This window comes from Mesocricetus auratus, unplaced genomic scaffold, assembly GCF_017639785.1.
Source record: "Mesocricetus auratus isolate SY011 unplaced genomic scaffold, BCM_Maur_2.0 Super-Scaffold_100033, whole genome shotgun sequence".
Classification (NCBI taxonomy): domain Eukaryota; kingdom Metazoa; phylum Chordata; class Mammalia; order Rodentia; family Cricetidae; genus Mesocricetus; species Mesocricetus auratus.
The window spans coordinates 5228398-5249405 of NW_024429213.1; the positions used below are offsets into that span (position 1 = coordinate 5228398).

Here is a 21008-nt window from a genome sequence, read left to right on the forward strand (position 1 = left end):
CTATAGCTGCCATCTGATGAGTAGGGTCTTTATTAGGGGAGATAGTTTGGACCCATCAAAGAGGGGGTCCTCCTGTCATGTAGCAGAGGGAGAGTCTTAACTTGATTGTCCTTTTATATTCCTGAAGAAACTTGGAAAATAATTATTAGAGGACTGTAGGAAGATTACTTGATTATAGAGTACAGCTGAGAGATTTTTCTGTGAAGGCTGGGGGAGGGGAGGAGCAGAGGCAAGAGAGACAGTGTGGGCTGCCAAGAGACATGGTTGACATAGAGTCAGCCAGGGCAACAGTGACTGGTCCCATTGCCAGGACCATTGCACCAGAATGAGACAGCAGAAGTAGCAGATGAAAATCAAAAGAAGGGTGCAGGATAAAATAAAGGACTAATGTAAAGAATTTTATCTGCTCCAGAGTGAAAGGGATGAAGATCACTTTTAGTTAGAGTTTTCCCACAGCAGCTATAAGGTCTTTTGCAGACGCTTCAGGAACAACTGGATCTGTTGTAAGGTGAGAACTATTGGAAGAGCTTGTGTCAGACATTCTGTTTTGGTATAGGTCCATAAGTAAAATATTTAAAAGATGAGGTAAAACATAAGTGTGAGGATAATAAGGAGGAAAGAGTTATCCAGGGGAAGAGCAAATGTGTGAGGGACCAGAAAGACCATATGTAGGATGAGGCTTGTAGTTAAATTTTTCTCTGGCCCCCATTTCTAGGCATCATGTCAAACCAGTTAGAATTTTTTGGCATAGAAACAGCATTGTTTGTGCTCAAATCCATCCTTAGCAGTGGTCAGATATAATCCTTTTTAATTGTAGAGTACTGACATATTCAAGAAGTCAAGCTGGTCCTGAAGGATGTTAAGCCAATCTGAGATTCCTTTAAGGTGTTTAAAAGCTGCTGAGACAGAGAGGATAATTGATACAAAGAAGGCTCCAGTGAAGCTGTTTCAGTTCTGAGTTCCCACGTTCAGAGTGGTAAAAAGAGGGATGCGTTGGATGGTCCATGGCCCATTTTGTCCTCTTTTAGGGTCACCCAAACTGCTTTTAGGAGTTTATGGGCATTGATCTCTTGGTAACTGCTTCAAGGCTGACAGAAGGGCAATGAGGGGAGCAGTAGTTGGAGTGCCTCAGAAGAGGGTCCATCCAAGGGGCCATGATAGAACTCGACAGTTGACAAAGATCCAGAACATAACTGAGGAGGTAGTAACTGTACAGCTTTGTGGGAAACATTACATGAGAAAAACTCTCACATCAAGATTAGCATGAGTTAAATACAGTTGTACTAATGGCTGGACCATGTACCAGAGATCTGTAGAAGGATAAGTTGACTGTAATTAGCTGTTTCTTTTCTTCAGACTCAAGAAAGTTTTGAAAAATAAGTCAGGTAAAGTCAGCATCCAAGGAATGAATCTGAACAGAAAGTGTCTAAGCAGTATGCCTTGCTTCCACATATGATGAACTTTGTATATTTGATTCAAATACTAACAATACCATCTACTATTTAATGAGACAAACCAGAGTATTTTAAGTAACACAATTTTTATTAGAAGACGTTTGATAAGGTTTAATTTAAAAAATTGGTCATATTACCTTAAATATCCATGTGTTATATTTGAAAACATGACTATACACATCAAATTGTTATACCTACATTCCAAGATTATATAGTACATATATTTTATATTGTCAGTCTGTGTAAAGAGACAATTTAATTCTAAGTTGTTGCCCCTCAAAATAAATACTTTCCAATTAAAAAATTATAGCCTCAGAGACAGCAAAGTGCTTGTCTAGAGTAAATGATTCATTTTACACAGTTTTCTAATATTAACCCTATTAACAGATTCTTTAAGACAATACTCTAAAGGGTTTTATTCCATGCACTTAACCCACGGATGGAAGATGAAAGCAGCCAGTCATGTTAAATCTGTAACAAATAATGTAACATGGACTGACTTGACAAAGAAGTTTAAAGTCAACTTCATTCCTTCGGCTGATGGACAAATCTCTAGGTCACCACAATCTGGCAGCAGTAAGCATATGTCTTAACATCATTCTATTTAAAAATAAGTAGGTTATTTAGAGGCATAATTTGTAAAGCAAGATAACCAAATTAAATCAGCTTTTGTAATTACTTAGGAAACATCCACAAGCACAACTGTCAAATCCTTATACTCCTTGTAGACTTCAAGTTGAGAGTGCAGACTTTGGCCTTGGAGCTTGCTATCTGGGTAGAGACTAGATTATATTCCCAAAGCACCACAGGTGAGTCCAGGTTGGAGAGAACCTCCTTCATTTAAGTCATCTTCTCCTAAAGAACCTAAAGGCTTTGGATATCACTAAATAGAACCATTTGTTGACTCTGCAGATACAACACTAGGTGTCTGTGATAGCTCTTGTATATTCTGGATAACTTTCCATAGCTGTGATTTTGATGACAGAGTATCCATCTGGCATCCTCCTGTAATGAGGGAACATGGGTAGTTAGAGTATACACCCTGTAATTAGCTTTTACTAAGAGAAAGAATAAAATGCCAGGGTAAAGGGCATGGCCAATTGAAACAACATGTGGGTCCCATACCAGTTGGGTGGTAGGTTTCAGTACAAAGTTCCCCTGTTTAAAACATCCTCTTATGTCAGTTCAGCAGACATTCGGGATTCATTGAGACCTCTGCTATCTGCATCTCTGTTATTTGAGACATTTAGGATGTGGTGTAGACCCTCAGACCCTTCACTGGGTAAGAGAAGCTATTCCCTGTTACTTTTAGGATAAAGAGGAGTGCTTTTTTTCTGGTTTGGCCTACATGGACAGAGCTAGTCAGACCTATGCAACCAGAGGCAAAAGTAGCAGACTTCTGGCAGGTCTTACTTACAATGCATCCTCTGGTGGGATGGTGCTCCTTGAGTTTAGACTTTCCTGTAAATCAAGTGTACTGAAATTTAACACATTTTATTCATGAATTCAGTGCTTTATAAACAATATATATATGATTTTCAATATAATTTTACATTAAACAAACACATTTGTTTTGTTTTTCTTGCTTTAGGCTTAATAGTGACAACATATACAGAATACAGTGTGATGGGATATAAAATCTAGTCTCTCCCACCAAGCTTGGCCCTGTAAATGAATTACATTTGTACTGAGCAAGACTGACAAATAATTTGTGTATCTTAATTATCTTTAACAGCTTATAACAAATTGATAACTCTAACATAAGATTAGGATTTTATAATTTTCCATGTTAAGTCTGAACTTAAAAAAAATTCTTATGCATCCTTTAGCATCAAAAGAAACTTAAACCACAAGTAGAGTTCACAGAGAGACTGGAGACCTCCTTTTACTGATCCTTTTATAATGTACTTATACAAAATGCCAGTTTTTTATGTGACTCAATTTCAAAGCAAACCATCTTGGAAGCCTGGTGTTGCCTCCTTACTCTAGTAAAAGGGAGATACAATAATAAGCAGAGGGCTCAGTGGGTACTGCCTAAGTTAACTTATATCATGTGATGAAGTCACATGGCATGCCCTTTTTTTTTTTTTTGGTTTTTACGAGACAGGGTTTCTCTGTATTGTTTCGGAGGCTATCGGTCCAGCCCGGCCTCGAACTCACAGAGATCCACCTGCCTCTGCCTCCCGAGTGCTGGGATTAAAGGCGTGTGCCACCATCGACAGGCGGGCATGCCCTTTCTTTACCTTAGTAAAGATGGTGTCTGAGTCACATGGCTGCCAAGATGGCAGCAAGTCACATGGTTGTTATATAATCCAAGATGACCATAGGTCATCAGCCAAGATGGTAGCAAGCCCTGTAGTACTCCAAGGTGAGCCCATCAGGCACATACTCTTTTCATGAACAATAGTTGATTCCAAGTTACATACTGGTATGTTGCTATAGCAAATTAAAAGCACCTATACATAGATTTTTAAAATTATACTCAATATATTTACAAAGAGTTTACGTTTCAACAAAAGCTTTATAAGATAGTTATCAAGGCTGGGTGGTGGTGGAGGTGGCACACTCCTTTAATCCCAGCAGGCAGAGGCAAGTGGATCTCTGTGAGTTCCAGCACAGCCTGGTCTACAGAATGAGTTCCAAGACAGGCTCAAAGCTATACACAGAAGCCATGTCTCCTAAAACCAAAAAAAAAAAACAAAAAACAAAAGAGAGAGAGAGAAAAGAAAAGAAAAAGATATTAAGCAAAACCAAGAAAAGGGAGGGGGCTTGGTTAGAGTTAAACAAAACCAAATCATGGAGTATGTGATAAGAAATAGTGATCCCTATTGTAGATACTTTACTTTTTAGATGTTTTTAAGCACATAATGTCTTTTCCTGTGCTGTTCTGTTTTGCGCCCATTTTCCCTATCACAGAGTCATGTGGACAGCCTTACCCAGGACAGAGACTTTGGAGGAAATTTTGAACTAATGTGCCTGACTGGCTCTAGAGTACATGGGTCAAAATCCAACTCCAGAACTGCCTTCTCAGTTGAGTAGAACAGCATGAAACAAATTTTTCAATATTATCCATACCCAAAAGGCATTTGAATCTCTGTAAGACTAAACCCAATAATCTACATGCCCAGTTGGTTGGTATGTGTTTGCAGATGGGGTAGACAACCTGAAATTGTTTTACCCCTTAGCTGTTAAAGATACAGGCAGGATTTTCCATGTTTGGAGAAGGAGAAACACAAGTTGACCTAATATTGGCAAAGGATTTCTCTAAAGATGCAAGTTCATAGGCCCAGCAGAAGAGGTGGACATCTGGCTCTAAATGTGGTGGTAAACCAGAGCCTTGAGAAAGACTGAGGGTGCTAGGAGATTTATGTGCGAGGGGGGCTCATGCTGTCTTTCCACCCTATAGATTATTTCTAATTCTGGTAGCTGGAATATTCTCCACATTTCTCAGTAAATTATCTTGCTTAATTTAACCAAAAGCTTATTTATTTTGTGGTAATTTGAATGAGAATGCTCCATATAGGCTCATCTGTTCAAATGCTTGGTCCCTAGTGAGTGGGGCTATCTGAAAAGGATTAGAAGGTCGTGGCTTTGGTCAAAACCAAAGCAAGGCCAAGAGGATCACAACGTAAGCTCTCAGGCCTATGCCTGTCTACCTAGCTCTATGTTTCTCATCATTATGGAAATGGAATAATTTGTGGACTGTTTTTCTATTCTATATTTTATTAGTTTCCACTCTACTCTGCATTTTTATGTCTTTCCTTGTTTTGGGTTTACTTAATCTTGTTTTCCCCAGTGTCTTAAAAATAGGTCAGGTTATTGAGCTGGTATTGTTAAAAAGAGACTTTAAAAATATGTGTGTGTGTGTGTGTGTGTGTGTGTGTGTGTGTGTGTGTCTTTGTATGTATGACTGTGTATAGATAGGTGCTTGAAGAGCCCAGAAGAAAGCATCAATTCTGTGGTGATATATTTTATATGATTTATTAAAGCTTGACTGAGGATTCAGAAAACAAAGTCAGCCTTAACCTATTGAAGCCAGGCAGTGGTGATACACACTTTAATCCTAGTAGCCAGAAGCTAGGAAGTGGTAGTACATGCCTTTAATCCGAGGACTCAAGATTAAGTCCACCCAGTTCTACATAAGATTTATTCATTCCTAAGGAGAAACACTCACACAAAGATGATCTCAGCACCAGAGATCACAAACCTTTAATCCCAGCACTAGAGAGGTATAAAAGATAGGAGCAGGGTCTTCAGTAGTCAGTATCAGACATTCATTCTCCAGCCACATTGAGGATAGGACAACATTGAAGTCTCAGGATTCTCCAGCCACGCTGAGAAGAGGTTACAGCCTGAGATTTGATGGAACCAGGATCGCCTTTCAGTCTGAGATAGAGTGAGATCTAGTTACCAGCAGCTTTGCTTTTCTGATCGTCAGATTGAAGCCTGAACCCCAATGCCAGTATCTGGGTCTTTTGTTTGTCATGTTACAATATCCCTTGAAGCTAGAGTTGCAGATGGCAGTGACTACTGGATGTGGCTTGGGGGAACCAAACTAGGATCCTTTGCAAGAATGAGGACCTGTATGTATATGTTGTGCCATCTCTCCAGCCCCATTTTCTTGTATTTTTTTAAACAGGCACTCAAATATAAAATTTCCATAAGGACTAATTTAGTAATGTCTTATAGATATTCATATATTTTGTTTCATTTGAGCTTTTTTAATTTCCAATGATTTTTTTCTCTGTAGTTGAAATTTCAGTTCTCCTGCTTTGGCTGCTGTCCAAGTGGCTGGGATTGTAGGCATTCTCTACCAGGTGTTGTGTTTTCATCACATTTTCTAACTTCCTTTTTTCATTTCTTCTCTTACACATTGTTACACTAGATAATTTCCACAGCTTTTTATTTTCATAAATTTCCTTGTTATTGACTTCTAACTTCATTCCTTTGTGGTTAAAAAGCATACTTGATTTTTTTTCTTCTTGCCAGTATATGATCTAACAAAGAATGTTCCACATACACCTGAGAAGAATGTCTATTCTGCTTCTCTTGGGTGGATTGTTGTGTAGATGTGTTCCTAGGACTATTTGGTTCTAGTGTTGTTCAACTTTTTATCATATTTTTACCATCTCTCTAGTGTTCTATCCATTGCTGAAAGTATTAATTGAAATCTCCAATTAGTAGTTTTGAATGGTCTGTTGTATTTCTGTAGCTTTTTGCTTCAGGTGTTTTTTTTTCTGTTCTCAGATGATTACATGTTCGTGATTGTGACAGCTTAATGATGGTTCAACCCCTTCATCATTACAAAACATTCTTTATCCTGTAAAGCTTTTGTTTTAAAGTGTATTTTGTCTGATACTTATATTGCCACTCTACTGTCTTAGGGTTGCAATTTATGTCCTTTACAATTTTTTTTAACTTTCAGTCTATCTGCAAATTTATAAGACACACAGTTTAGTAGATTAGTGTATCATTCTAATATTCTCAGAGAGAATGGAAATGAACTCATTACCACACTTAGAAGTGGCACAATCCTGATGACAGTGGAGAAAGGGAGGATGGAATGCGACCTTTTTATTTTTAAGTTTTTGTTTATTTTACATACCAACCACTGTATCTCCTTCCTCCTCTCCTCCCATTCTCTCCCCCACCTATTTTCTAATGCCCCTCCATCCACTCCTCAGAAAGGCTAAGGCCTCCCATGAAGAGTTAACAAAGCCTGGCATATGAAATTGAGGTAGGACCAATCTCCTCCCTCCTGCATCAATGTTGAGCAAAGCATCCACCATAGAAAATAGGTTTCAAAAAGTCAGCTCATGCACCAGGAAGAGATCCTGGTTCCAATCCTAGGTACCCCAAAAACAGACTAAGTTATCCAACTGTCACCCACACATAGAAAGCCTAGTTTGTCCAATTCAGGCTTCTCATCTGTCAGTCTAGCATCCATGAGCTGACAAGCTTGGGTCGGCTGTCTCTGTGGGTTTCCTTGTCATGATCTTGAACCTCCTTGGTCATATAATCTCTTCTCCCTCTCTTCAACTGGACCCCTGGAGCCCAGTGCTTGGCTGTGGATCTTTGCATGTTCTTCCATCAGTAAATGGATGAAGGCTGTGATGACAATTAGGGTAATCATCCATCTGATTACAGGGGAAGGGCCATTCAGGCACCCTCTGTACTATTGCTAGAAGTCTCAGCTGGGGCCATCCTTGTGGCACCAGGGTTCTCCCTACCCCTATAATGGTCACCTCTATCAAGATATCTTTCATTGCTAAGAGTCCTATTCTTCCTCAGTGATGAGAGGCTAGCGATGATGTGCCCTTCTTTTTTTCTGCAGGAACCTTAAGCCTAGAGCTTCTCCACACCCATGCACTCACACTGAAGAGTAGGAACCAAGTGATTGAGGCAGAAAAAGGGTCCCAGGAAGGAGGTTGAATTAATCAAGAAAGACTTGCAGGGCATGCTTGACTTTAATACCAGCACTGAGGAGGCAGAAGCTTGGGGATGGATCTTTGTGAATTTGAGTACAATCTGGTCTTTAAAAGAAAAAAAAAAGATGCCCATTCATACAACAAGGATGTCTGTTCCACTATGTTCATAGCAGCATTATTTGTAATAGCCAGAACTTGGTAGCAACCTAGATGCCCCTCAAGCGAAGAGTAGATAGAGAAAATGTGGTACATTTACACAATGGAGTACTATTCAGCAGAAAAAAAAAACAATGGAATCCTGAGATTTGCAGGCAAATGGATGACACTAGAAGAAACCATCCTGAGTGAGGTAACACAGTCACAAAAAGAGAAACATGGTGTGTACTCTCTCATATATGGATTTTAGACATAGATCTGGGGAGTGCCAGTCTACAATCCCATGGGATTAAGACTGGGCTGGTTTAACCTCCAGAAACAGCTGACCCTACAAGGGTTAACTCTTGAATCCCAGGCTGATGCCTGGGAATCCAGCATGGGACTGATCAAAACTCCCCCTGAATGGGGGAGTCAGTGAGGAGGCCTAGGTAATCTATTGAGCCTTGGGCAGTAGATCAGTATTTATCCTGAGTATACACATGGACTTTGGACTCCCATCCAACAATGTGAGATGCACTCTCATCCTGAATTCTTGGGGAAGGGTCTAGGCCCTGCCCTGGATGAAATGACAGACTATGGACATCCATATGGTGGGCCTCACCCTCCCTGGGGAAATGAGGGGATATTGGGGGGCTGGGGGGCACGGGAGGAGGGGAGGGAAACGGAGAGGGACCTGGAATTGACATGTGAAGCAACCTTGTTTCTAATCTAAATTTAAATTTTAAAATAAATAATAAAAAAAGAAAAAAAAAGTAAAGAAAAGGAAGTCTTCTCCCCCCTGCCCAGGCGCCATAACTATGACATCAGAGTGGTGGTCCAATCATTTGGCTATGGAACGCCGCAAAATTTACATAACATCACTGATTGGTTGAAGTGCCTAAGCCCGCCCCCAAGATGACGTTTGTGTACAGACAGTTGCCAGAGAAACCAGACTTTGAGCTGGCGGTTGGACGTGGAGCACTTGAGCTCCGCACTGCCGCACCTCTGCCGTCCTTAAAAAGGGCTAAATTTGATAGACAATCAGGACATTGGATCCTGGTTGTAGAACTAATTCAGACTGCAGCCTTCTGGGCTGTGTGTCTAGTCTGTTTTTCCAGAAAATCGCAGGAAATCTGGGAATTCGTTTGTTCTTTCAAGATAAAGTCAGAAGATCACTTAAATGAGTACCAGAGAGAAAGGGCCTCATGTTCGTGACCAGCATTTTGCTGAAGGTGATGACTTCCTGAGTCTGACACCAAGCCACAGGCAGGTCACAAAGGTGACAAATGGCTCCTCAGGAGAGAAGTCAGCCGAGCCGACAACACTTCAGTCGGGAATTCCAAGAAGACCACGGGGCCGTCCAGCCACAAAACATGGCGCGGTGGAGAGAGGTTGCTCAGGTGAGAAAACCTGCTCAGCAGAGAAAAAGCCGTCCACCGAGAAGCATCACATTGCAGAAAAAAGATGCATTGCTAGGATGTACTACGTTATGCGGTACACCCCCTTGCCTAAGATGCTTCTGTTTGACAATGACTCTTGCGATGATGAAAAATGTCCTGCTACTAAAAAAGGACCTTGCGATGATGAAAAATGTCCTGCTACTAAAAAAGGACCCTGTGACAGGAGACACCAGTTCAAGAAGCAATTCTCTGGGAAGAGGCGTCGCCATTTTGAGAAAAGTTGCTGTTTTGAGAAGCATCTCTCGGCTGAGAAAGATCTCCCTACACAGAGAGGTTGCCTGAACAAGAAAAGACGTCTTACAGACAAATATTGTTCTACAGAGGAAGGTGGTTTGGGTGAGAGAGGTCCCTATGAAGAGAGAGGCCACACTCCTGAGAGAGATCAACCTGCAAAGAAAGGTTTTTCTACTAAGAAGAGTCCATCTCCTAAGAAAGGTTACTTGGACGGGAGAGGACCCTCTGTGGAAAACCATCACCCCGAAGAGAAAGACCGCTCAGCGAAGAAACTTAGCTGTACTCAGAGAGATCGCTGGATAGATGGAGAGCGTTCTGTGAAGAGAGAACTCTCCACTGAGGAAGATCACCCTGTAGGGCGAGGTTGGCCTGACAACAAAAGTCACCTGGCAGAGAAGGGTTGGTCAGCAAACAAGAGTGGATCTCCAGGGAGAGGCCACCAAATCAAAAGCCACCCTGCACAGGAGCGTTGCTCAATCGAATGGGTTTACTTGGCACGGAGCAGACTCTTTGCAGGTGAAGATACCCCGACAGGGAGAGGTCACTGCATGCAAAGTTGCCCTGCAATGGAGGGTCGCTCAGTGGAAAGAGGTGACGCTGTGGAGAAAAGACCTTCCACAGGGAAAGATCACCCCACGGGGAGAAGTCACCCTCTGAGGAAACACAGCCCTGCAGAGGAGGGTCAGTCAGCAGATAGGGGACACACTGCAAGGCAAAATCTCCCCACAGAGAGAGGTAGGCTTTCAAAGAAAAGCCTCTGTGCAGAGAAACGTCTATCTGCTGAGAGCAGTTGCCCTCCTAAAAAGAGTCGGCCTGCAGAGAAAAACCCGTCTTCCAAGAGTATCCATTCTGCAGAGAAAGCTCACTATGGGGAGAGAGGCCACCTTACTAAGAAAAAGAGACAGCTCTCTGTCAAGAAAGGGAGAGTGGAAAAGAAATTTGGTTCTCGTGAGAGTGTTGAGATTCATGACAGCTACACTCATGAGGAAAGTAACACAGGCAAGAATGGGTGCTCAGTGGAGGAAGGTCATCACTTCATGGAGAAAGACTTTCCTGTAGGGACACCCTCTTCAGGATCTATGCCTGCGTTGCCAGTGCCCAAGAGCACACAGGATGCTCCAGAAAGCAGCATTGGCAGTGCTACCAGCCAAGTACCCCAGGCCACTCACCAGAATGTGGCTGGGGCTGTCACCACTGGACAGCATATCCAGGCAGTGAATATGAGAATGGGAGTTGAATTGGAGTTGCCTCGAGAACTAAAAGCATGCATTGTTGAGGACTTGGACTTGGTAAACACGCACAAGCAGTTATTCCAACTCCCTGCTGAAAAGAATGTAGATCACATTCTCGAAAACTATGTCAACTTCGTGAAATCACAGGGAAAGTCTGATAATGGGGAATATTCTGTTGATGAACTTGTGTATGGAATAAGAGAGTATTTCAACAGGATGCTGGGCACCAAGCTCCTCTGCCAGTTTGAAAAACCCCAGTATGCTGAAATCCTCCTGGCTTACCCAGATCTTCCAATGTCTCAGATTTATGGGGCGTCACACCTCCTGCGATTATTTGTGAATATTGGCAGTGCATTGACCAATTTTTCCCTTAATAGGTGCAGTCTAATGTTAGTGTCCAGTTATATGCAAGATTTCTTTAATTACCTATCAGAGAATTCCTCTTCTCTGTTTACAGCCAGCAATTACAAAATGGCTTCTGTCGCATATTGTTTTCAAGCCCTTTGAGGATCTGTTGACCACTCTATTATGACCTAGACAAGTAAACATTTCTGTGTTTGCTGTTTTCATTTTGTATTTGATGTTCTTGAAAAGTATCAGGGTACAACATGGCTTAGTATTTCAGCGTAGTATTGTTGTGAATAGAAATATAGATATTTAATGACTTTTAACCAGTATTTCAATAAAATAATGTTCACTAAAGATTGTGTGTTGCTTATCTGACAAGATTGCTTGAATGTTGGTGCTTCTATCCCCTCCACATCATGAGTGTCTACTAGCTGTTCATATACATGATATAACGCCCTCATTACTAGTGCCAAAGGAGCAACATAATGGATATACCCCAAACACATGCATGCATATAGTTAAAAATGTAAAATTCTTTTGACATGTAAAAATGATTGAAGATGATTGCTAAGCAGGCACTGGTTCACTCCTTAGTTTCAACCATGAAAGGAGGAGGGATTGAGGAGAAGGAAAGGAAGGAAGTGTGCAAAGGGAAAGGGAAGAGAGGGAGCTGGAGAGGGGAGGAGAAGAAGGAGGAGGGAGAGTTAGAGAGGGGGAGGAGAGGAATGGGTGTGGAAGAAGAGGAGGGGAGAAAGAAAGAGGAGAGGAGATGGAGGAGGAGGAAGGGGAAAGGAGGGGAGGAGGAAGACTAGATGGGGAAGGAGCAGGGAGAAGGAGGAGGAGTAGTTGAGGAGGGGAAGAAGAAAGGGAAAAAGAAGAAAAGGCAGAGGAGGGGAGAAGGAAGGAGGGAATGAAGAGAAAGGAGGAAGAGGGGCAAGAGGAGTTGGAGGAGGAGAAAAGGGAGGAGGAAGAACAGGAGAGGATGAGTTAGGAAGAGAAGAATAGGAAGAGAGAGAAGGAAGAAATAGAGAGAAAGGTGGGGTGGAAAAGGCAAGAGGGAAGGGGAGGAAGAGTAGAGAGAGGAGAGGAAGAAGCGAAGGTAAGGGAGGAGAAGAGGGAGGAGAAAGGGAGAGGAATAAGAAATGAGGGAAGAGAAGGATGGAGAAGGAAGAGGAGGAAGAGTTGAGGGAGGAGAAGGGGGGGAGGAAGATAAGAAGGCAAGGGATAAGGAGAGGAGAGGAGAGGAGGGGAGGGGAGAATAAAAGGAGGAGGAACTGAAGATGAAGGAGAGGAGAGGAGAAGGAAAAGGAGAGAGAGGGATAGAGAAAGGGGGAGAAGGAAGGGGGAGGAATAAAAATAGGGGAAGGAGGATAATGGAAAGAAAAAGGAGTGATATGTTGGGTGTCAGCCTCCATGGGGTCTCTGTGAGTTGATTGTCAGCCAACAACCACAGGTGCATCCTGTTCTCTAGTCCTGGCTTACAGCCCCACACTTGTCCCACTGACATCAACCTCTAATTATAAAAACATAAACCCTTACACCTGGAGTTTCTTCACTGTGCTGTAAGTCTGTATATAAGGCTGCTCCCTCCTTGTGACACACACACACACACACACACACACACACACGCCCGCACGCATGCACGCCCGTACGCACGCACACTCACACAGACACTCTCTTAGCACAAATGGCTAGATATATTGTCTTTCATTTAAATCTCCAGGCTTTCTCCCGATATGTTGTACATGCTCATGGCGCAGGCACCACAGTGATAGAAGAGTAAAAGACTAGAAGGTGGAGGATGATAAGGCACAGGCAAGAGGAGACGGAAAGGAGGAGGAGCAGAAAGACTGGAAGCAGAAAGGGGAGGAGAAGGTGGAGGAGAAGAGGGGGTAGAGGAAGATATGGGGAGAACAAGAAGGGGGGGAGAGGATAGGAGGAGGAAGAGGAAAGGATAAGGAACAAAAGGAGGGGAAGGAGGAGGGAAAAGAGGTGAATAGAGAAAGGAAGGGGGAGAAGGAAAGGGGAGAAGGGTAAAAGGAGAACAAGAAGTGGGGAGGAATAGGGGGAGAGGGAGGAGAAGAAACAATAGGAGGAAGAGGATGAGGAGAAGGGGGCAGGGCAGAGCAAAGGGAGGCAGGGGAAGGAAGACACAGAAGAAGAAGAGGAGGAGAAGGGTTGGGAGAAGGCGTGGGAGAAGGAGAAGGGGAGAGAGGGAGGAGAGCGGAGAGGAAGAGGAGGACAGGGAGGAGGGAGAGTGCTGGGTTCCAGCCCTGACTTTGTCCAGGCATGGTTAGGAGGGAAATAGGCTGAGCATGGGCGGAGCCAAAGGTGGATCCTAAGTGGACATGAGTACAACAGGGAAAAGGACACTCTGGAGGCTGTGTCAGTGGACACCCCATTTATTAGGAGGGGGCCAAGGGACATTTGTATCCTAGGAAGAATGGCCTCTTGGGTCCATGTGGTGGTATGCTGTTGTTTGGGGTAAGAACATCAAGGGTACTTCACTTGTACACTCAGAGGCAACAGGGGCCAGAGGAAGATAAGTTATAGTCACAGGAAGTCCATCTTAGACTGTTTCAGAGTTCAGATAAGCAGCAACCAGTCCCTGTGACCTTGGAGACCATGAGCTTATCAGCTGCCATGTGCATTGGGGCACATCACAGGAAGCCTAACTGCTTGGAGTCTGCTGGCATATGGACAAGAGGGTGGGGCAAACAAACTCCTGCTGCTCTAAGGATGAGAAAATCCAGGGTTTGAGGCATGCTTCGACCTCTTAGCTTCAGGCTAGCTCTGATGGAGAGGATGGTAAAAGAAGGGGAAGATGAAGGAGGGAGGGTGAGGAGGAAGAAAGGACAAGAAGGCAAGGGAGAAGGAAAGAGAAGAGAAGGGAAAGGAGAGGATGAGGAAAAGGGAATGAAGGAGAAAGAAAGAAATGATCAGGGAGAGGAGGAAGACAGGAGAGGAGTGGGAGGAGGGAAGAGGAAGAGGAGGGAAAGAAGGAGGATGGGGAAGAGAAGAGGAAGAGGGGAAGGAAAAGGAGGGGGAAGGAAAGCAGAGGTGTCAGGGACCTCCAGCCAACAGTCAACTTGTATCACATCATCATAGAGAAGGCGTGACACTAAGACTGCCCTGCCACCCCTTCTGACATAAAGCAAATTCCAAGAAACAAGACTGTGGTTTACCTGTCAGTTAAAGATTAGCTTAATTGGAAAACTACAAGGTCCTCAGGAGATAGGCCTGAGCAGTAGTAAATTGTAATAGATAGGATCGGACCCTGCTGTCAGGTTACCAAGCAACATAGGAGTTCCTACCCCTGATCTCTTGCCCTGTAGATAAGGTAGCCAGGCAACTCAGCAGACCACCTCTCCTACTGACCTCTTGCCCCTACATCTGCAAGTACACCTTCCCCCCTTCCCTCCTCAGTTCTCCTATATAAATCGCTTTGGGATGAAATAAAATTGTCGCCTTGATCAGAATCCTTTCTTGGCGTCCATTCCTGTATCCCCTGTCCTCCATCTTTCTCCTAGGTGTCTACCTGACCCACATTGAATGTCCTGTGGGTTGGGACAAGGAGGTGAAGGAGGAGAGGGGAGGGGAAGGAAGTAGGAGGAGGAGGAGAAGATGGAAAGATGAAAAGGGGAATGATGGGGAGGGGAGGAGAAATCGTGTGTATGTGTGTGTGTGAAAGAGAGACAGACAGAGAGAGAGACAGAGACAGAGAGAGAGACAGACAGAGACAGACAGACAGAGAGAGAACCATAGTTGAATTCTGTGAGCCTGCAATACCTGATCCATATGTAAACATGTTTGTGTCTTTCTATACTGTCAGAATTTATTGAATGAGATGAAATTCACTAAGGTTAAATTTCAATGACAATTTGTCACATAATCCTCCTACCCTGGTAGCTAGGCTGAGGTGAGGCAAATGCAGGTTCATTATTCCAGTCTTAATCACCAATATTAACACATCTCACAGCACTATATATATACATTATATATATGTTCTTTTTCATGCATAAGAGTACAGAATAGATATGAGTTAAAGAGGCTGAAGCAAATTCAAGATGTTTCAAAAGTGGGCTCAAAAGGTGTCTGTAAAGCCTATGAACCAGATCCATATCTGGAGGGAGCCGCTGCTGGGGCTGCTGGAGTCAGGATTTGAAAGTAAAGCTGTTCCCTCTGTGGCTTTGAAGGCCCAGACCCTCATCCATGCTTTGGCAGCCATGACAGGCTGCAGGAAAGACCCAGCAAGACATAGACCCCTAACTCAGCAACATGTGCTGATCCTGACCTTGCCCTAATCACTAGCATGCAACCTCCAGATACACTCCATGTGGTAAGGAACCAACCAGAAGTTAGCTAGTGGGCTCTGGATGTGCTTTTTCTGATAACTGTGGAATGCAGTGCATAGAAAAACTGTTCTGGGAGGACCTCTGGGTACAGCAATCTTTCTGCAGCTGCAGCTGACCAATCAACTCAGGACTGGTTTCCCCAGCCTGGAGGTGCACCCATCCTGAGACTATTGCTATGCAACTAGTAGACCCCTAGATACCTCTTTGCTCTAACCCAATATATGCCCTGACCCACTGGGCATGTCTAACTTTGCATAGATGAGTCACTGTCATATTTAATAGATTCAGAAGCTGCTTGGAATTTATCCTTCTCAGATAAATTGATGTTAGGCTACCTTGGCAGCATCAGGCAACCAGATCCCTCTGCAAGGCTGTAACCAGCTTGGTAGCTCATTTTACATATAAATGTCAAGCCTTAATATGGCTCCTAAAGAGGGACCATAAAAATGTAGCATGGACTGACTTGACAAAGAAGGCTAAAGTTCATTCTTTATTCCTTCAGCTGATGGACAAATCTCTAGGTCACCACATTCTGGCAGCAGTAAGCATGTGTCTTGACATCATTCTATTTGAAAATATATTGGTTGTTTAGATGCATAATTTGTAAAGCAAGATAACCAAATTAAATGAACTTTTGTTATTTCTTAGGAAACATCCACAAGCACCACTGTCAAACCCTTATACTCCTTGTAGACTTCAAGTTGAGAGTGCAGACTTTGGCCCTGGGTAGAGATTAGATTATATTCCCAAAGCGCCACAGGTGAGTCCAGGTTGGAGAGAACCTCCTTCACTTAAGCCTTCTTCTCCTAAAGAACCTAAAAGCTTGGGATATCACTTAATAGAACTATTTGTTGACTCTGCAGATATAGCACTAACTGTGTGTTGATAGCTCTTGCATAATCTGGATAATTTCAAAAGCTATAATGAGCTAACATGGGTAGTTAGAGAATTAGCTATTACAAGAGAAAAAATCAAATGCCAGGGTAAAGGGCATGGCCAGTTGAAGCAGCATGTGGGTCTCATACCATTAGACTTAGGTACAAGGTTCTCCTATTCACAGCATTCTCTTAATCAGTTCAGGAGACATTCAGGATTCATTGGACATCTGCTATCTGCTTCTCTGTTGTTTGAGATATTTTGGATGTGATTGCAGACTCTGAGACCCTTCACTGGGCATCAGATTCCAGCCCCCTGTCATGTGAGACATGGAGAGTAATCCATCTTTAGATAATGAGGAGGGTTTTGTTGTCTTGTTTGGTCAGGCCTACACCATCAGAGATGGTCAGACTTGTGCAGCAGGAACTGTGAAACACATACAACTGGATATAGAAGCAACGGACTTCTGGCATATCTTGTTTCCCATGCAGCCTTGTCCTGTAATGGGGCTAGCATGCAACTTACTCTGGTGGGATGGTGCTCCATACAAGGGAGTTAGGCACCCTATAATTTGTAACCTCCGTAGAAAATAGTTTGCTTCCTAGTTGTTTTCACGTACAAAGTGTCTTTTTCTGTGTTCTGTTTTGCTCTACTCCCTGTCACTGAATCAGGTGGCCCACATCGCCAGGACAGAGACTTTGGATGAAACTTTTTAAAAATATCTTTGAATCTGGAGAAGATGGGCCGAAATCCACCTCCAGAGCTGCCTTCTCAGTAGAGAACAATAGCATATTAAAAATTTTCAGTGGTATCCATATCCAAAAGACATTTGTGTCACTGTAAGCCTGAACACAGTAATCTAAATATCCATAACAAGTTTGTGCTTGCCTTCAGATCAGAGTGGAGAACCTGAAATCCATTTACTTCTAAGCTGTTGAAGATATGAACAAGAATTTCCAGGTTTGGTGAGGCAGAAACACAAGTAGGCCAACAGCATTAGTCAAAAGAATTATATGTTATCTCGGGAATAGATGTAAATTTGGACATCCAGCAGAAATGGCAATGGGCATTAGGACTTTTGTTGTAAGCCAGGACCTTGAGAAGATTTAAGTGAACTCTGAGGTATATGGGGGAGGGGCCTCAGACCATGCTGGCATTGTGTCTTTTGGAGTTACCAAAATCACTCTAGATACTAGAAATTGAAGGATGCAAATTTGGGCCAGCATTGGCCATTTTTCCAATGTATATTGAGGCCAGATTTGGATCAAGAGCTGAGCAGGTGACCCTGGTATGAGATCTCTCCTATGGAGCTTTGAGGAATGGAGAATGTGGAACCCACAGTGGGTTCCAGGATGGATGTAAAAATGGGGTCAATATCCATCTGCCTAGAGCATCCTCTAAGTCTTGAAATGACTAACTGTACCTGGAAAGGAAGGGGTCATCCTCAACCTCTACAGTTCCAGGGATGAGAAACCACAGGGCCGGTGGAAGTCTCTCAGGACTTTCTGCTCATTGAGTGGTAGGCCAGTGGAGAATTCCTGGAATCTCAGCCAAGCGTTTCAACCAGTGGAAAATCTCCAGTGCCTTTAGCTGACTGAGTCTTAAGACAGATAGAAAAAAGTCCAGTGAGCTCCCAGACTTCACCAGGGCACCTCTGAGTTAGATGCAATGGATTATCTTGTCCCAGCAGTTTACCTAATTGTTGTATGGGTATGGTCAAATGCAGTGTGCCTTCCTGTCTATAAGGTCGGATTGTGTCAGAAGAGAGAGTTAGGTGAGAGGGAAAGGGTAGAGACAGAGTGAAAAGAAAAATCTGCCTGAGACAAGCAAGTAGACCTTCTTGGTCCTCTCATGGCAGGGCTAAGGATCATATGAGAGCCAGAGTTATTTGTCCTTGGGTGGGCTTGAGTCACGAGTGGGCTCAGATTTCCCATCCCCAGTCTTCAGCACCATATGGTAGATTATTTAAAGGCAACTATAGAGGATGGGAAAGTAGCAAGAAAGAGAGGCTTGATCTCACCATGTTTATTCATGGTGAGGGAACATTTTGTCTCCTGTTTGCAGATACCCAAAATTTCTACAGGGGAAGATGGGATGTGATGGAAAGGTCTTCCAAAGACTGCAAGAGAAGCTAGGAAATGTAGCATTTCAGCAGGGAACTATCATAACCCCCACAGAGATAGTACTGGTAATCTTGAACATATCATGGGAAAGTTTAGTGATAATGTGTCACCTATGAGACACAAAATTCACTATGCACCAAATTTATCAGTTTCTGGTTCACAGGCTGTGAGGAATCTATTGCCGTTGTTTGTAAACCATATGGTTTACAGTATTTTGTTACAGATAAATTCAATACTTACAAAGCAAGCAGTGGCTCAGTTATACCTCATCTTACAGAAAGCTTAGATCATAGACTTAAATGTAAAATTTCACTTTATAAGACTTTCACAAGAAAATAAAGACTTTTGTGACCTTGAATTAGGCAATGCATTTTTGGCGATTATACCAAAAGCATTATCTATAAAGAATAAAAAAGATAAACTGGGCCTCATCAAAATTTGAAACTGTTGCTCTGCCAAAAATACTTTTAAAAGAATAAAAAGGCAAGCTGCAGGCTTGGAAGATGAATTTACAAATCACAGAGCTGACAAAAGACTTTCAAGCAGACCATGAAGATCTTCCACCCTAAACCATAGAACATCAAATAACCCAATTAAAATGGACAAATAGATAAATAGAAAGTTCACCAAAGAAGATCTTTGGAAGGAGAATATGCACATCAAAAGACATTAGACATTGCCAGTTACTGCATACCTAGTAGAACAGTAACTGTTGCTGTTAGAGATGCAGAATGGTGCTACTACCTGGGAAAATAGCTTAAGCGTATCTTAGAAATTTAAGTTATACACTAGTCATTTTACCCAGCAACCCTATACCTAGCTACTGAAAATTGCATGTGGATTTTGATACCAGTTTTTTTGTAAGTACTAGTATGTGAAGACTGCACACATGTCCTTCAATGGATAGATGGATGAACAAAACCTGGTCCTTCCACAGAGTGGAATATTACTTTAAAAACTAGTAACACTAGTAAATGCAACAGGATTATATCTCAACAGTGTCGTGCTGAGTGAGAAGTTAGATTTGAAATGCTATGGGATAGATTCTATTATTTCTAAACAGGTGGTGGTGGTGGTGGTGGTGGTGGTGGTGGTGGTGTGTGTGTGTGTGTGTGTGTGTGTGTGCGCGCGCGCGCGCATACTGGGTTTCAGTTCCACGGATGTGTGCACACTGCTCAAGGAAAGCACTTATATCAATTAAGTATGCTCCACATTTGTTTCTGGGACATTTTGAACAGGGTTGCAAAGGGCCTGGGTGTGGCAGAGGGTCTGGTTACTAAGAGAGCATGAGAGAAAGCTTTGAAAAGTGACAGAACTGTGCAACAAAAGGAGAATTTTGTTCTAAGCCTACCAATAAATTTAAAAATACCTCTGAATTTCCACTTCCACGTAAGAATCTCCCCTTGAGTTAAATTTTGGACTGACAGGCTGATATGAGCCTTTGGCTGTTTAATTGAGAATCTTCAACCTAACTTACTGCAAAGCAAAGTCCTCAGCTTTGCCCTCAAACCCACCCCATCTCCAGCCTTTTGCATATCAGTCAATGGCAGTTCCAGTTGCTGAGGCCACAGTGCCCAGTCATCTTTGATCTTCCTCTTTATCTGCCATCCCACAAGGAAGCTAGTCATCTTTGTTCTTCTTGCTCTTAGTTTTCTCAAGACAGGGTCTCTCTATTTAGCTCTGGCTGTCCTTGAATTCACTGTGCAGACCAGGCTGACCTTGAACTTAGAGATCCACCTGCCTCTGCCTGGATTAAAGTTTCTACACCTGTCAGAAGCTAATCATCTCTATGCTTCTGAAATATAATCAAATGTCAGTTTGGCCACTCCTATTAACTTGGTCCAAGCCAGACATGGAGATATGCCCCCTAGTGCCCATTTCAGAAAGGACTTGCCAGGCTAGAGGAAGTGCCGTCTGAAGTCTGTTTCAGCTACTGGAAGCCAATCACTGGTTCCCCTCACCTAACTCTTACTGGCCTTCTTGTCTTCCAAGGAGGCAGGCAAAACACTTGCCGTAGGGCCTTTCTGTCTGCATTTTTCCTGTTTAGCTTTTCTTCACCTAGGTACTCTCTGTATTAGTAGTCTTCTAGGGCTGCTACAACGAAGGTCACATGATTAGGAGCTTAAAGTAAAAGAAATTCTTCAATAGTTCTGGAAGCCCAAAGTCTGAAATCAAGGTGTCATAGGATCACATCCTCTGAGGCTGTAGGAGAGGAACCTTCCTTGCTTCTGCCAGCCTTGATTGTTTCCAAGTATCCTTGGTTTGTAGCCATGTCCCTCTGTCTTCTTCTCTTGTCACATGGCTTTCTGTGTCTGCCTTTCCCTCTTCTGTGTCCTGTAAGGGCACCTGCCTTCGTATTTAGG

At 43.0% G+C, this 21008-nt stretch overlaps 1 protein-coding gene across 1 annotated transcript; it reads left to right on the top strand.

Moving 5' to 3' along the window:
* Positions 1-9197: 9197 nt before the first annotated feature.
* LOC121135215 lies at positions 9198-11612 on the top strand. The gene has a single exon (XM_040733664.1). The coding sequence runs from the start codon at positions 9198-9200 to the stop codon at positions 11448-11450; it is 2253 nt and encodes a 750-aa protein (XP_040589598.1). The 3' UTR covers positions 11451-11612.
* Positions 11613-21008: the final 9396 nt, after the last annotated feature.

What these genes read in the sequence shown, in the direction of transcription:
- LOC121135215 (XM_040733664.1), top strand. Translation starts at nt 9,198, where the DNA reads ATGAGTACCAGAGAGAAAGGGCCTCATGTTCGTGACCAGCATTTTGCT.